This window comes from Vitis vinifera, chromosome 12 (assembly GCF_030704535.1).
Source record: "Vitis vinifera cultivar Pinot Noir 40024 chromosome 12, ASM3070453v1".
Classification (NCBI taxonomy): Eukaryota; Viridiplantae; Streptophyta; class Magnoliopsida; order Vitales; family Vitaceae; genus Vitis; species Vitis vinifera.
In genome coordinates this window covers 5731332-5745224 of record NC_081816.1, presented here as the reverse complement: position 1 = coordinate 5745224, position 13893 = coordinate 5731332, and the positions used below count along the sequence as shown (strand labels likewise).

Sequence of the window (13893 nt, the reverse complement as noted above, 5' to 3'; positions counted from 1 at the left end):
GTTTGAAAAATAATTTTTTATTTTTAAAAATAGTTCTCAAATAGACTAAGTTTCCCTAATAGTAATTTTTTTATACAAGTTTTACTAATAAAATCACTACAAACTAAAAACCTTTTTAACACGGTCACTATTGAATAGATCCTTTGAAAGCAAAAATAGTTAAAATCATCACTTCATATTTAATAAAAGTCAGTATTAAATTTAGTATCCATTTGGATATATTTCTTGTTTTTTAGTTTTAAAATAAAAAATAATAGTAATTTTTACATAAAATATAAGAGTTCTTTGAGACTTACATTAAAAAAAAACATTGATTTTAAAACTGTATGAAAAAAAATGAAATATCTAAAAATATTTACTACCTCAAATTTTAAAATTTTTTAAAATGATTTTTAAGTAGATAAGGTGAATCTAAACTTTTTATACAAAATATTCTAATTAATTTTAAGGAGAAAAAAGTGTTCGAAAAGTACATGTGGGTGTATATATAGGAGTGCATAAGCTAACGTGAACAATCCTATATTGAAGTAGGAGTACAGCTTTTTAAGCCTCTTGAACTTGTGGAAAAGGAAGTAGGAGCTTTGCATGTCCAAGGGGCCCAAGTCCAACCAGTAGAATCTTAGGTAGTCGAGTCCGGAAAACCTTAGTAAGTGTTGTCTACCCCATGCCCGCATACATTCCCAATTCCAACTTCCTTTTACGAAGTTAAAATTAATTCTTTTAGTAAGTTTTTTACTAGGTTCTCCTCAGTTGGAGTCTCAGACCAAATCTTAAGAATGTTAAGAGTCTTGAACCAAGTCTCAAGAACATGTTAGTGGAGTGGAATGAGTAGATCAGAACGTGTTATTTAAATTAATTAATTTAAGTAAATTAGTTTTAGACATTTAGCTTTTATAGGAGTCTTATTACAACTCTCCCTATAAAAGCCTCCAAGCCCATCCTCCCCACCCCAACCCTCAGAATCTAAGATAGAAAAAATTGTTCCATCCTCTACTCCATTGCCCACTGGTCCCATGCTTTAGACCACCCATCATTGTGTTTTACATCTGACTACATCCAAGCCACTCTACTCCTCTGTTTATTGCAGTTCATCCCATCAGCAACAGTGGCAGTTTTACAGTCTTGTTCTCCTTGTTGTAGTGTTCTATTTGAGTTTTGTTGTTGTTAATTCCCTATCCTTAAACCGTTAGGTTTCATGCAAATCTTCCTGCTCTCTAGATCCTAGCAACAAAAGTAAGTAGACATTTAAAACTTTTGGATAAAGAAGATTAGTGTGCTACCTTAGATTTAGATATTCTCATATTAGATCCAATAGGTGAAGAAGTGTTGAAATCATGGTAGACCTCACAAACCTAAAGATCTTCCACCACAATGTTTTTTTCTCCTTGAATCTAAGCACTAAGGGATGGAATCCTCTCAAAGGATTTGTGTCTAGAGCTCTCAACTCTTTGGAGTGAATAAGAAAACAAAGAGGAAGCCCTACCACCCAAAAAGGTTTATATGAGCTTCCATTAGACTTAAGTGACTTGACTATTGGAGCTTTTTTTGCTCTATATAGTCAAGTACGTATTAATGTGTCACTTAAACTAACCTACTTAGGTTCTAATTGATTAATTAATATTAAGTTTCAATTAATCAATTAGCTCAGTTTAAAGAGACCATTCACAAGTTATTGTGCAACATTGTGTATTTACCAAAATGTTTTTATACACACATGTGAATAAAAACTTCAACTAACCCTCATAAATCATGTCATCAAGAAATATAAGTTCAAGTAGAGACTACTGAGATCCATAAACAAATACTAGCTCCCTCAAAATCTAATTCGGTAGTTAACTCAACGTCCCACAATAGAAGGTCAACTACACTCTTGTATCTTGTATATATTACAATATAATACAAGTGCTCAAGTCTATGACCTACTATCTATAGTCTTCTCATGAACTGGTGCATATAATCTAATAAGATGAATGTTATCCTTAGTTTCAAGTCCTTAGATTGTATAATCAATTAACATACTCTAACTCACAAAGAGAATATGTCAAGTTTTAACCATGTAACTACTACAACCATAGATTTCTTGAACGTGTATCCTTAGGATCACCCAATAAGACACATTGTTTCAATCTCATGAGATATCATGGTACTTATATTGAAAATACTTATTGTCACCAACAACCATTAATAATAACTTAATCCATAGGGAATATATGACCAACTAGAATATAACTCGTAGATCAAAGCCACTACATACTTTAAAACAAACTTAGTGTCATTTCAAGGTTGAGAGATCATATAATATAATAGCTTAATAAGATCATAATTACCTAATAGTCAATGTCATGACTTACCATTTGGACTAATTACAAATTGCTTGTGTGGATGAAATTTTTTATTATTATTATTTTAAATTTTTTTCAACCATCAACCACCAAATTTGATGGCATATTTAAAACAGTTTTTTGTTCTTCAAAATTAAAAATAAAAATAAAAAATACGTTGAATAATTAAAATTTTAAAAAATGGCTAAAGTTTCATATTCTCAAATAAATTTTTATTCTCCAAATCAATAGGGAAAATTTTTCAAAAGCTATTTTTTAGAACTATATTCCAAAAAATTATTAAACATAATCTTAAATTTTCTTCCTTTTTCTCTATTTACTAACCATAGTGAAGATTTGGTTTTAGTGTTTTCTTTTTTTTTTTACAAATCTATTATTCTTTTGTTTTTTCTTTTAAAAGCAAATATATTGCAATTCCAGATTTTTAAATCAAATTTTCAAATTTCCTTCCTTTTGCCCTATTCATTAATCACACGGAATATTTGGTTTTAATTTTTTTTTTCATAGATATGCTAAAAATTATTTTTTACTCTTTCTTGGAAATGTTTTGCAGGTACCTTGCTTTCTAGACTGAGAGAGAGAGAGGAAAAAAAAAGTGGAAAGAACTGTATGTTTGTTGATTTTGTTCTACCAAATTGTTGTATTAGTAATGGTTGATTAGATCATTTTATTTTCAAGAAAAAAAAAATGAAAATTTTAGTATTAGTTTGGATAGACTTCCCTATTTTTTTTGTTTTAAAGTAAAAAACTTTCATAAATAAAAGTATAATATCTTATGCAAAAAATATAAATTTATCTTATATATTTAAAAATTAATTTTAAACATTTTTAAATTTGAGGTAATAATTTTTTTTATATATATCTAACTGTTTTAGACAATTTTTAAAACCATTATTTATTATAAGCCTTTAAGAATTATTATATCTTTTATAAAAATTACTATTTTTTATTTTGAAAAACAAAAAACACGAGTTATATGCATGCTTATATTTGAACATGTTTTTCTTTTGTCTCCTACATTATCTCAGCTGCAAATTGGAGCATACAACTCTTAATATTTAAAACATAGGATTTGTTACATAATAACAAAAATAGGTAATAAAAAAATAGAATAAAAACACACAAATTTACGTGAAAAACTCTAAACGAGAAAAACTATGGATAAAGGAGACGGAAATCCACCATATCAAAAGATTGATACAAGAAGAAAGAGATGCGAACAACTACAATAGAAGCATAATCATCATAACCCTAAAAAATACACTCCAAAAAATCTCATAATTATAATTCACACTGTAAGCTTTTTGGGTCGACAAACTCTAACAGGATTCAATCTCACATGTGTTTTCCTCCCATTTTCTCAGCAACCAAATGAGCCCAGTTTGTAACACAAAAAAATGAAGTTCTTACATTCTAAAACTTTCTTTTAGTCCAATGTTTTGGTATGTCCTTAGATTTGGCTCGATGAATCAGACTCTGCAATCACATAATTCAAGGTGAGAACTCCGGCCGCTATCGGCCACGGAACCTCTGACGATCAACCTAGAGAAAGGGTCCACAAATAAAACAAACATTAACCTTATAATTGTATGCTTTTAAAGCCGGGAAGAAATGTTTTTTCCAGTGAAAGTCACTGGTGACTGAAATTCAAGTTCTGAGGTCTCAAAATATTAAAGGAAAAGAAAATTCTTAGTGCAGAATCATCTGCATTTTACCAATTGGAATCAAAACTAGAAAAGATAAAAAATTGTTCCAACTTTCAATCACTTTCATCTTTCTCTAATCTTGTAGAAACTCCACTGAATTATCACTGAATGATTGAAGCTCACCAGAATAGCGCACTAGCTCTAGTGCGAATACCATACTTCTTTCAGAAAGGAACCGAAAGCTTAGCAAAATTCATTAATGTTTCAAGGAAAGCCTAGAAGCTGAGAGGCGAACAGCCATCATCAGATACATAGCAAACTAGCTTGTTAGCCGGATAGTCAACTGTAAGCAAGGAGAGCAGAGTGTTTAGTGTGATCATAGCGTAACCCATCATCTACTCTAACATCCCTCCAATTTAGGAATCAGGTATGAGCCACTACTTCATTTGCATCAGAATTCATGGTTTATTCAAACAACCATACATCATGGCAGCTTCAAAGATAAGCATGTGAATTCACATGGGTCAAAGAGATCATAAACTGCCTGGAACCATACCTATAATCAATTGCTCCACATTTCACAGACCTTGGACAAGTAATACAAGAATGGGATTATTTGCAGGAAGTGGACCTGTGAGTAAAAAAACAGCAAATTTGTCAGCCTGATAACTACAAGTTACCTAGTAACTAGGAAGTGTAAACTGGTTCCGAGTACCATTTACCAGTGAGTAAAGTTCAGCAACAAGATTCTGAGGTGAAGTGCCACTTAAAGCCCACTTGTATGAAAACTCTAAAGTAGCTGAAATAGCAGGCTGAATGCCATCAAAGGAATGGTAATAAGAGTCACCTAATTGCCATCAATCATCAAGTGGACTAAAGTTGATGAAAGCCTGCAACTTCACTAGCACATAATAAGTCATCTTGAGCTCATCCTTCTTGCTAGCACTTCAGTTCATTTCCCCCCTTAACAAGAATCAGACACTACACAACCATGAAATTGAAGCATCTTTGATCAAAATCTCTTTATAGTCCATCTCCGAATTTTCTCAAGCCAAATTGTTGTCTTAATGCTCTAGAACTGAGACTTAATGCTTCCTGAAATGCCCGAAGTTGGGGAAGAGACTGGCACTAAATGTTTACATCACATCAATCATACATTCATACTATAGGCTGGAATTTTACTAATTCCAGCCTCTGTCATTGCTTTCCTCCAATCAGCAGCATGGCCCCATATCTCTCCCCCTGCATAAATATTTGACAATGTCACATATCGACCACAATGATGCGGCTGCAATTCCAACAGCCTTCTACCCACTTCATTTCCCAACTCAATGGCTCCATGAACCTTACAAGCACCCAAAAGAGCCCCCAGAACAGTGGCATCAGGCTCAAAAGGCATCCTTTTGATAAACTCAGTTGCCTCCTCCAATAGCCCAGCCCTGCCCAAAAGATCAACCACACATCCATAGTGCACCATCCTTGGAACAACCCCAAAGTCGCACCACATTGACTGGAAAAATCCCAAACCTAACACCACAAATTTGGAACGAGCACAAGCAGTAATAACAGCAACAAAGGTAACTTCATCTGGGCACAGCCCTTGCATCTTCATCTTTTCAAACAAGTCCAAGGCCTGCTTCTCTCTGCCATTACAAGCCAGCGAAGAAATCATTGCATTCCAAGTGCAGACCCCTTTAACCACCATTCCATTAAAAATTTTCATCGCATTTTCCAAACACCCCGTCTTCCCATAAAGAGCTATCAATGCTGTACCCATAAACACAGTAAATTCAACCTCATTCCTAATAATATACCCATGTATTTGTTTTCCCTGATGCAAAGCTCCAACCCCATCTAAATTAGTACATGAAGACAGAACACTAACAAATGTAGCTTCATTTGGTTTTACTAAACAACTTCTCACATCCTCATGCCCCATCATCTTCACAAAAAACTGAATTGCCTCCTCAAAGCACCTATTCCTCCCAAAACCATTAATGATACTAGTCCATGAAACCACATCTCTTTCAGGCATGCTCTCAAAGAGAAAAAGAGCGGACCCCATATCCCCATTCTTGCCTAGGGCATCAAGCATTGCATTGGAAGACACGACACATGGTCTGGAAATTTCCTCAAACACACGACAAGCATCAGAAACCTTGCAAAGTCGAGCATACAACACAACCAATGACGTCTGTATAAATAGATCATGCGATAACCCGCGCTTGATGACATGGGTGTGAAGGGGTGTGCCTATCATGAAAGCTAAAGAGGGTGAGCAAGAGGCAGCTTTCTTTATGATAGAAGGGAAGGTGAGGTTGTTAGGTGGAGCCTGATGGGCAAGCATGTGGGTGAAGATTAAGAGAGTCTTGTGAGGCTCCACAAAGTTGAGATAGCCTCTGATCAAGGAGTTGTAGAGAAGGGTTGCCATCCATTTCAGATTTGAAGCATTTGAACAGGGGAGGAGGTGACCATTGGTGATTAGGAGGGAATGGACTTGTTTGATTTGTTTGGGGTGTTTGATTAAACCTTGGAGGAGTCGTAATAGGAACTCAGGCGACTGTGAGTATGAGCGTTGAAGCCTCACAGTCATCGCATCGTTACAATTCACAGATCCTGATCATGACATGACCATGTAGAAAGCGGAGCTTCTTTCCGGCATTTTATCGAGCATCTTACAGTAAACAACGAATTTGTGGCTTCTCCGTGAATTTCTGAGGAATCTTCTGTTCAAGATTCGATAACTAAATTAAAAAAAAAAATGTAGAAAACGGAGTAACATCTAGGGTTTCCTGAAGATGATCTCCATGGCTTCGCCTTCTTTGAGGCATGGCCTTTGGAGGACGAGGACGACTATGGGCGCCAAAAAGGAAAAAATTGGATTCACCAAACAGGTAAAACGTTGTCGTTTTGAACGATCAACAAGATTACTCAAAACGGCGTCGCATTGAAATGGCCCCGTCCTGTGGAATATTGTTAAAAATACACCGAACGCCATTGACCGAGTATGCACTGTATAAGAATGCTAGCTATCATCCCATGTTCTAGAAGCCTCACCAAAACCCTCCTCAAGCCTCTTGTGCGGACGCTCTCTATCTCGCCCTCTCGCCTGCAAGTTCGTTCAATGGCGGAATCTGCTTCTTCGCCCTTCAAGAAAATTCAGATCCAGAGAGACGATACTGTGAGTTTCATACTTCTATTCCATCATTCTTTTGTTTGGTTCTCGGGAAAGTAAAGGAAAAATTAAATGTTTTGAGAATTTGAGTCGGTTTTTGAACATTTCATTTCACTTTGCTTTGAGAACCAACTGGGTCTTTTCTGATTCGATGAAGTTTGTGATGGGTTTTGTGTTGGTTGAGGCTATTTAGCGGTTTTGTTTTTTGGGGTTGTTAGGATTAATGGGTCTCTTCTGGTTCACTGGAATTTGTGTGTTGGAGTGACCGTGCATATGTTGTGTGTGTTGGTGTTGCATTGCACTTCTTGGGATTAATGGGGTTTTGTTTCCCTAATGAATGGTTGAGCCTTTGTTGTGTTGATTAATGATGAGTGAGAGGACTTAGGATTTCTATACATTAACAGAGCCCTCCATACAGAATTTCAACTAGAAATGCCATAGATTGAAGAACTAATTTATCCACTAATGGGATGCCCAGATTGAAATGGAGATTATGCGACTGTGGTCAGTTTGGTGGTGATTTTGTTTTTAGACTTTGGCCAATTCGTCAGCCTGTGGTCAGCAGCACATACTGAATTAATTAGTTTTTGGTAACGTGTTGAAGAAGCATTTACCAAGTTCTAGTCCAAGAATCAAGTGATTCTTTAGATTTTTAAAATTTTGCTAAACACCTAACTTTTGTAAGAAAAGTGTTTCCAAGTATTAGGCAGCTCTTCTAACCCTCTCATAATCACTCTCAAACATGCTCTAACTCTTTTGGGCTTTTCATGAGTCACTCAGATAATTTTGTAGTGCTTGAAGTAGAAGACCAAAAGTAGTGTGATACATGGGCTAGCGTCACACTAGCTTCATTGATAAAGAAGAACTAGTTGATGATGTTTGCATTGAAGCCACAAAAAATGTAAATTGGATGAATGCTTCAATTTAATTTTTGAACGTTCTTCTAAGTTTTCATTTTTTTCAAAGGAATCTAATTACAATGGCAAGTTGTATCCAAAGTTTGAGGCAACATCCTAATGCTTCTTGTTGGTGTCATTACTATTATGAACTAGATTGCCTGTTCTGAGTTTGTTGCGCTTATTGAGTATTCATTTGATCAACCAGACATTTGACGCATATGTGGTTGGCAAAGAAGATGCTCCTGGGATTGTTGTGGTTCAGGAGTGGTGGGGTGTGGATTATGAGGTCAAGAACCATGCTTTGAAAATTTCACAATTGGATCCTGGTTTTAAAGCACTTATCCCAGAGTAAGATATATTGGCTCTGTAAAAATATTTAAATTGTCAAACTTTAATGTTAGCATATGATTATTAAATTTGTATTCTTTTTACAACTTTTGAATGCTGAATATATTTTCTGTTTCATCTTATTTCAGTTTGTATAGAGGAAAGGTTGGGTTAGATGTTGCAGAAGCACAACATTTGATGGATGGTCTTGACTGGCAAGGTGCTGTGAAGGACATTTGTGCTTCAGTTAACTGGCTCAAGGCAAATGGCTCGCAAAAGGTGTGTTGATTGTTTCATTGTCTAAAATGAAATATTTATTTTTAAGTTATATTTTACTTGTTTGCTTGGATGGTGACTGCACCATGGATCCTTTAAGGCTGTGATATCTAGATCCTTCAATTTCACCCAATGTACCCATGTCGATGTGACATGACATGAGTGTGACCATGGGATCCTTGTCGGACACTCCTATTTTATTTTAGGTGTGGGTGTTTGATTTTTTTCATTGATATCCTTATATTCTTTCAACTTTCTTAATAATAATTACATTGGAAAAAAAGAAAAGTTAGTTGAAAAGTGAATTTTTTAAACAGTATATAGTTTTTTTGATAGACTATATACTGTTAAAAAAATTCACTTTTCAACTGACTTTTCGATAAGAAATGGAAAAAAAAGGGATTAGAGGGAAAAGATGGCTGCTTTTAAAATGGATATGTTCACTTCCAATTTATTTTTGAGTTGTGAAGGATTAGACACCTAGACACATACCCAAATCCAACACTCGTATCCAAACCCATGTAGCATAGCTTTTGGGTGCTCCAGTTAACTTGGTATATGGTTGAGTCAAAATCAGTCTTTGAGAATCTAACCTTTCAAATTTCCAACCCCTTCTAATGCATGGATCTACTCATAGATATGAGACTTAAGAAGAGTGTATCCGTGTATTTATATTTTTAACACAACACTGATGACATTGCTTATACTGTTTGCTAAATTGTTGTGTGAATTGTGATTTGGAACCTTGATTGAAATTTGAGGATGGTCCTAATGGCTTTGCGGGGACATCACACAGTTGTGCATAGTAATGTCACTTTTCCTGATTTTGGGACTTCTTGTTCAATTTAATTGACGAAAGAGGGATCATGAGCAGGACATGGGACATAATTATATTGATATTTTTCCCCATTATATTATGTTTTGCAATGTTCAGACACTAAGTTTGCCTTGTAGATTTCTTAATCTAAACACGTTGCAATGCTTCTATCCATATGTACCATGAAAATAGTTGTTAGAGGACTATGCTTGCCTTGAGGTGAGGCTGGAGTCGAATGTGATGAGGTAGGATCCTTGAGGTTTAACTCCCTGAAGGCATATGCCCTCAAAGTAACACATTCATAAAGCTTGTGGCTCACATCTTGAGATTCGGCATTACATGCAATAGTTTGACCCTAACATAATATAGAAGATTTTTATCCCAATTGGATATTAAATATACCTCTAGCTTGCTATTAATTTGGTGAGCATGTGACTTATTCAATACATTAGAGTGCTTAAATAAGTTTTTATCCCAATTGCACAATGTTTTTAAGAAAATGTAGATCCATTAGCATACATAATGATTAACTACAATTTCTCAACTACAATATTTTCATTTTTCCCCTTTTTAATTTAATAATCCGACCAATGCTGAATTACCAACTGAATTTAAATTTCTTTATTAGTTTTTATGGCTTAAAAGGCCTTAGAAATTTATATAGCTATATATTTTAGAGAAAAGTAAGTCGATCCCAATTTTGAGGGGCTGCTAATGTGGAGGAACAAGTTTTTGCTCTGGGTTGTAGGGTAGGGGAACTCCCCACTTCTTACTTGGGTCATCCTTTGGGTGCCCCTTACCAATATCTATAGTGTGGGATTCTGATCAAAAAAAAAAAATTCTATAGTATGGGATGCAGTGGAACATAGATTTCAAAAAATGCTTACTTTGTGAAGGAGATAGTACTTCTCAAAAGGAGGGAGATTCACTCTGATTAAAAGTACTTTATCTAGTTTACTAGTTTATTTCATATCATTATTGTTATTCCAGGAAGGATAGACTTGAGGTTAGAGAAGATTCAAAGAGATTTTCCTTTTGGAGGGTGGGCTTGAAAAATAACCACAAGTGGTAAATTGGTCTATTTCTTGAAATCTCTCTATTCTCAATAAGGCTCTCCTTTGCAAATGAAGTTGAAGATTCACTACCGAGAGGGAATCCCTTTAAAAGTGAGTGATTGTAGGAAAGTTTATGGAAGAAGAGGATGGTGCTCTGGGGACGTGAGGGATAGACATGTAGAGTGGCTATGGAAGGCAATTAGAAGCAGGTGGAAGGTCTTTAATAATAAAACTTACTTTATGGTGAGCAATGGAAGGAGGGTTATATTTTGGAAGGATAGGTGGTATAGAGACTTATGTTCGGTAGTCCTTTCTTGCATTGTTTACTATAGTTATTGTCAAAGATTCATGGGTAGCAAAGGTATGGGAGGAGGCTAGGGAAGAGGACATTTGGAGCCCCTATTTTTCAAGATGGCTTCGTGAATGAGAATTTGATGGGGTGGAGGCTTTTTTTTGGAGACTGCTAGAGAAGGTATTACAAAGGGATGAGGAGGATAGAATGGTTTGGATGAATTTGAAGTGTGGTAACTTCTCAATTAAATCTTTATACTCTTGCATAATTCTGGGAAGAATAGAACCTTTCCCACCACATGTAGTTTGGAACCCATGGTTTTGATGAAGGTGGGCTTCTTTTTATGGGAAGTAGTTTAAGGGAGGATTTGACTTTAAATCAGTTTAAAAGGAGAGGATTGTTGTTGAACAAATGCTGTGTGTAAAGGTGAAGAAGAATTGGTTGATGATATCCTTCTTCATTGTTCTGAAACAAGAATCTTGTGGCAGTTAGTTTACTCTTTGTTTGGGATAGTTTCGGTCGTGCACTCTTTAGTAAGAGGTACTCTCTTGAATTGACATGGGTCCTTTTTTGGGAAGAAGCAGAAGAAAACTTAGAGGGCTGCTCTTTTATGCTTATTTTGGACTATATGAAAGGATAAAAACAGGAAGTCGTTTGGAAATGGTGAACAGATGGATCAATCATTCAACTTTCTTTCATGTGTAATTTTTTGGAATGGATTAAAGTGCACATAGATGACACCTTCATGGTAGACTTGTTGATTGTTGGCCTCAAAATAAAGGGTGAGAGTTGTTTTTTGTTTCTTTCTTTTTTACTTTCCTTTTGGCAGCATTTTTGCACTGTTTATGTACTTTTGGTGCGCCTATTTGTTAGATGTTATTAATATATTTACTAATTGCCTATCCAAAAAAAAAAACTGTTGGAACTTAGTTTTTTCAATTAACTTCTGAAGGAGCACTTTGCATATGACTGGTGCTTAACCTTTTATTCAAGACTTTATGATATGCAGTGTGTTTAACTTCATTTAGAACTTTTCTAATTTTTGATGTATTTTTTTCCTTTAATTATTCCTTGGCTTTCTGATTTATTTTAGAGAGATTCAAAATTTCATGATGCTTAAAGATAAGCATCATGTCTTCTACCTTACCTCCCAGAATGAAGGAGGGGGCTGCCAGTTTTGAGGCTTTGATACTACGTTGTCAGTAGCCCATTGATATGACCCATTCTGCAGATAATCAAGACATCATAGAAATTTAGAAATTTTTAACAGAAGTAATTGACACCTAGGTTTCGATTTCTTCATGTTTTGGCCATAATGGACTTTCACCAATTTAAATGGCCATAGCTTGAATAGAAATTACAGGGGGCTTTTTGGTCATGGTATTTACTATGATGTCACATTTTGTTCCATGTTCTACTGAATTTTCCTGTGTTTTACAATAGCTAGAAGTTATGGAGCTGTGATAGGTTTCACTTGTCAAAAATTGAATTGGATTTGACTAAACATACTTGTGCTCTCTTTGAAATAGGTTGGTGTAACAGGATATTGCATGGGTGGTGCTCTCTCTATTGCTAGTTCTGTCCTGCTTCCCGAGGTTGATGCTGTTGTTGCATTCTATGGAGTTCCCTCATCAGAATTGGCAGATCCTGCCAAAGCTAAGGCTCCTGTGCAGGCCCACTTTGGGGAGCTTGATAGTTTTGTTGGCTTCTCAGATGTGACGGTATGACTGGTTCTCAGTAGCCTTTAAATTTTAGCTCCTAACATGCTTAAGTTTCATCTTGTGTGCAACATAAATCTTGTTAAACAAAATTAGATGCCAGTCAATGGACCGAAAGTGAAAAAGGTTGTGGGTGTTGGCTGGAATAAGAAAAGGTAGGGATGAAGGTGAGAAGTTAAGTGGGAACATCATTTATGGAGGGATTCAGTTAGGAAGCACTCCCTCTTCTCCTTGTCTAATTCTATCCAAGTGTTTCTGGACAAGAAAACTGAGAGCGAACTACCATAACAGAATTTCCCAAGTTAAATGCTTTGATCTCTCTCAAAACTAGTTGAGATTTTGGTTCTTTACCAAGTAGCGTTTCACAAAGATGTTTTTTCTATACCATGTGCTTCTCCCTGCCAATATGGTTACTTCCTTAAAATTAGTAGTAACTTTTTATGATGTAAACTGAGTGTAATGAATGATGCTGATAACTTCTTCAGTAAAGAAACACTTCCAAATATTTAGGTTTTGGAGCTGCAGAATTCCTCTAGCTTCATAGCACTAGATAATTACAAAATCCTTATGCAAGGACCAAATTGTTTAGATCCAAGGATAATGCCCTCATCATGCAATCTTCTGCCTGCTAGATATATTTAGATTTTAGGTTTCCTTTAATGTGAAAATGAAGTTCCTTGATAATCCGCGAGCCTCCAAGAAAATTCATTTTCTATTGAAATTTGATTTGTCAGGCTGCTAAAGCATTGGAGGAAAAGCTGAAAGCATCAGGGGTTCCATATGAGGTACACATTTATCCAGGCAATGGTCATGCTTTCATGAACAGGTCTCCTGAAGGTATACAGCGGAGGAAGGGTATGGGAATGCCAGATGAAGATGAAGATGCAGTTGGGCTCGCATGGTCTCGTTTCCGTGCATGGATGAGTTGCTACTTATCTCCTTAAGCAGCGCATTTAATTTTACATTGCCATCCATCATATACTACTTGCTTGCTGCCTTAATATAGTAGTCTGATACCATGGACATATGGATTGTGTTTGGATGCTTTTGTGACTCTTGGGTTGTGTTTGGATGCAACTTTGAAGATTGGATCTTGTTCTTGGTCTTGAGATGCCTATACTGAATAAAGTATAATTTTGAGTTCCATCCCATGTTTTCCTTAGGATATCATTGTTATTTTGGAGTCAACTATTAAATATCACTATGATTTTTACCCAAGTCATCTATTAAAGTTCTTCCTGTTTGAACAGAACCTTCATATTTAGGGATCTGTGGAACTTGTGACAGATGTGAACTTAAAAATTCCAAGTTCCTGGACTTTTAAGCAGGCCATGATGAGTTGATTT

At 35.6% G+C, this 13893-nt stretch overlaps 2 protein-coding genes across 2 annotated transcripts; one reads left to right on the top strand and one right to left on the bottom strand.

Moving 5' to 3' along the window:
* Positions 1 to 3489: 3489 nt before the first annotated feature.
* LOC100260189 (putative pentatricopeptide repeat-containing protein At1g10330) lies at positions 3490 to 6581 on the bottom strand. The gene is made up of 2 exons (XM_010658911.3): positions 4711 to 6581; positions 3490 to 4619 (listed from the first exon to the last, which is right to left on the bottom strand). Exon 1 carries the CDS (start codon positions 6579 to 6581, stop codon positions 5139 to 5141), a length of 1443 nt encoding a protein of 480 aa, XP_010657213.1. The 3' UTR covers positions 3490 to 4619; positions 4711 to 5138.
* Positions 6065 to 13693, top strand: LOC100265397 (uncharacterized). Its single transcript, XM_059741366.1, has 5 exons — positions 6065 to 7169; positions 8268 to 8410; positions 8539 to 8668; positions 12359 to 12550; positions 13282 to 13693. Exons 1-5 carry the CDS (start codon positions 6996 to 6998, stop codon positions 13489 to 13491), a joined length of 849 nt encoding a protein of 282 aa, XP_059597349.1. The 5' UTR covers positions 6065 to 6995; the 3' UTR covers positions 13492 to 13693.
* Positions 13694 to 13893: the final 200 nt, after the last annotated feature.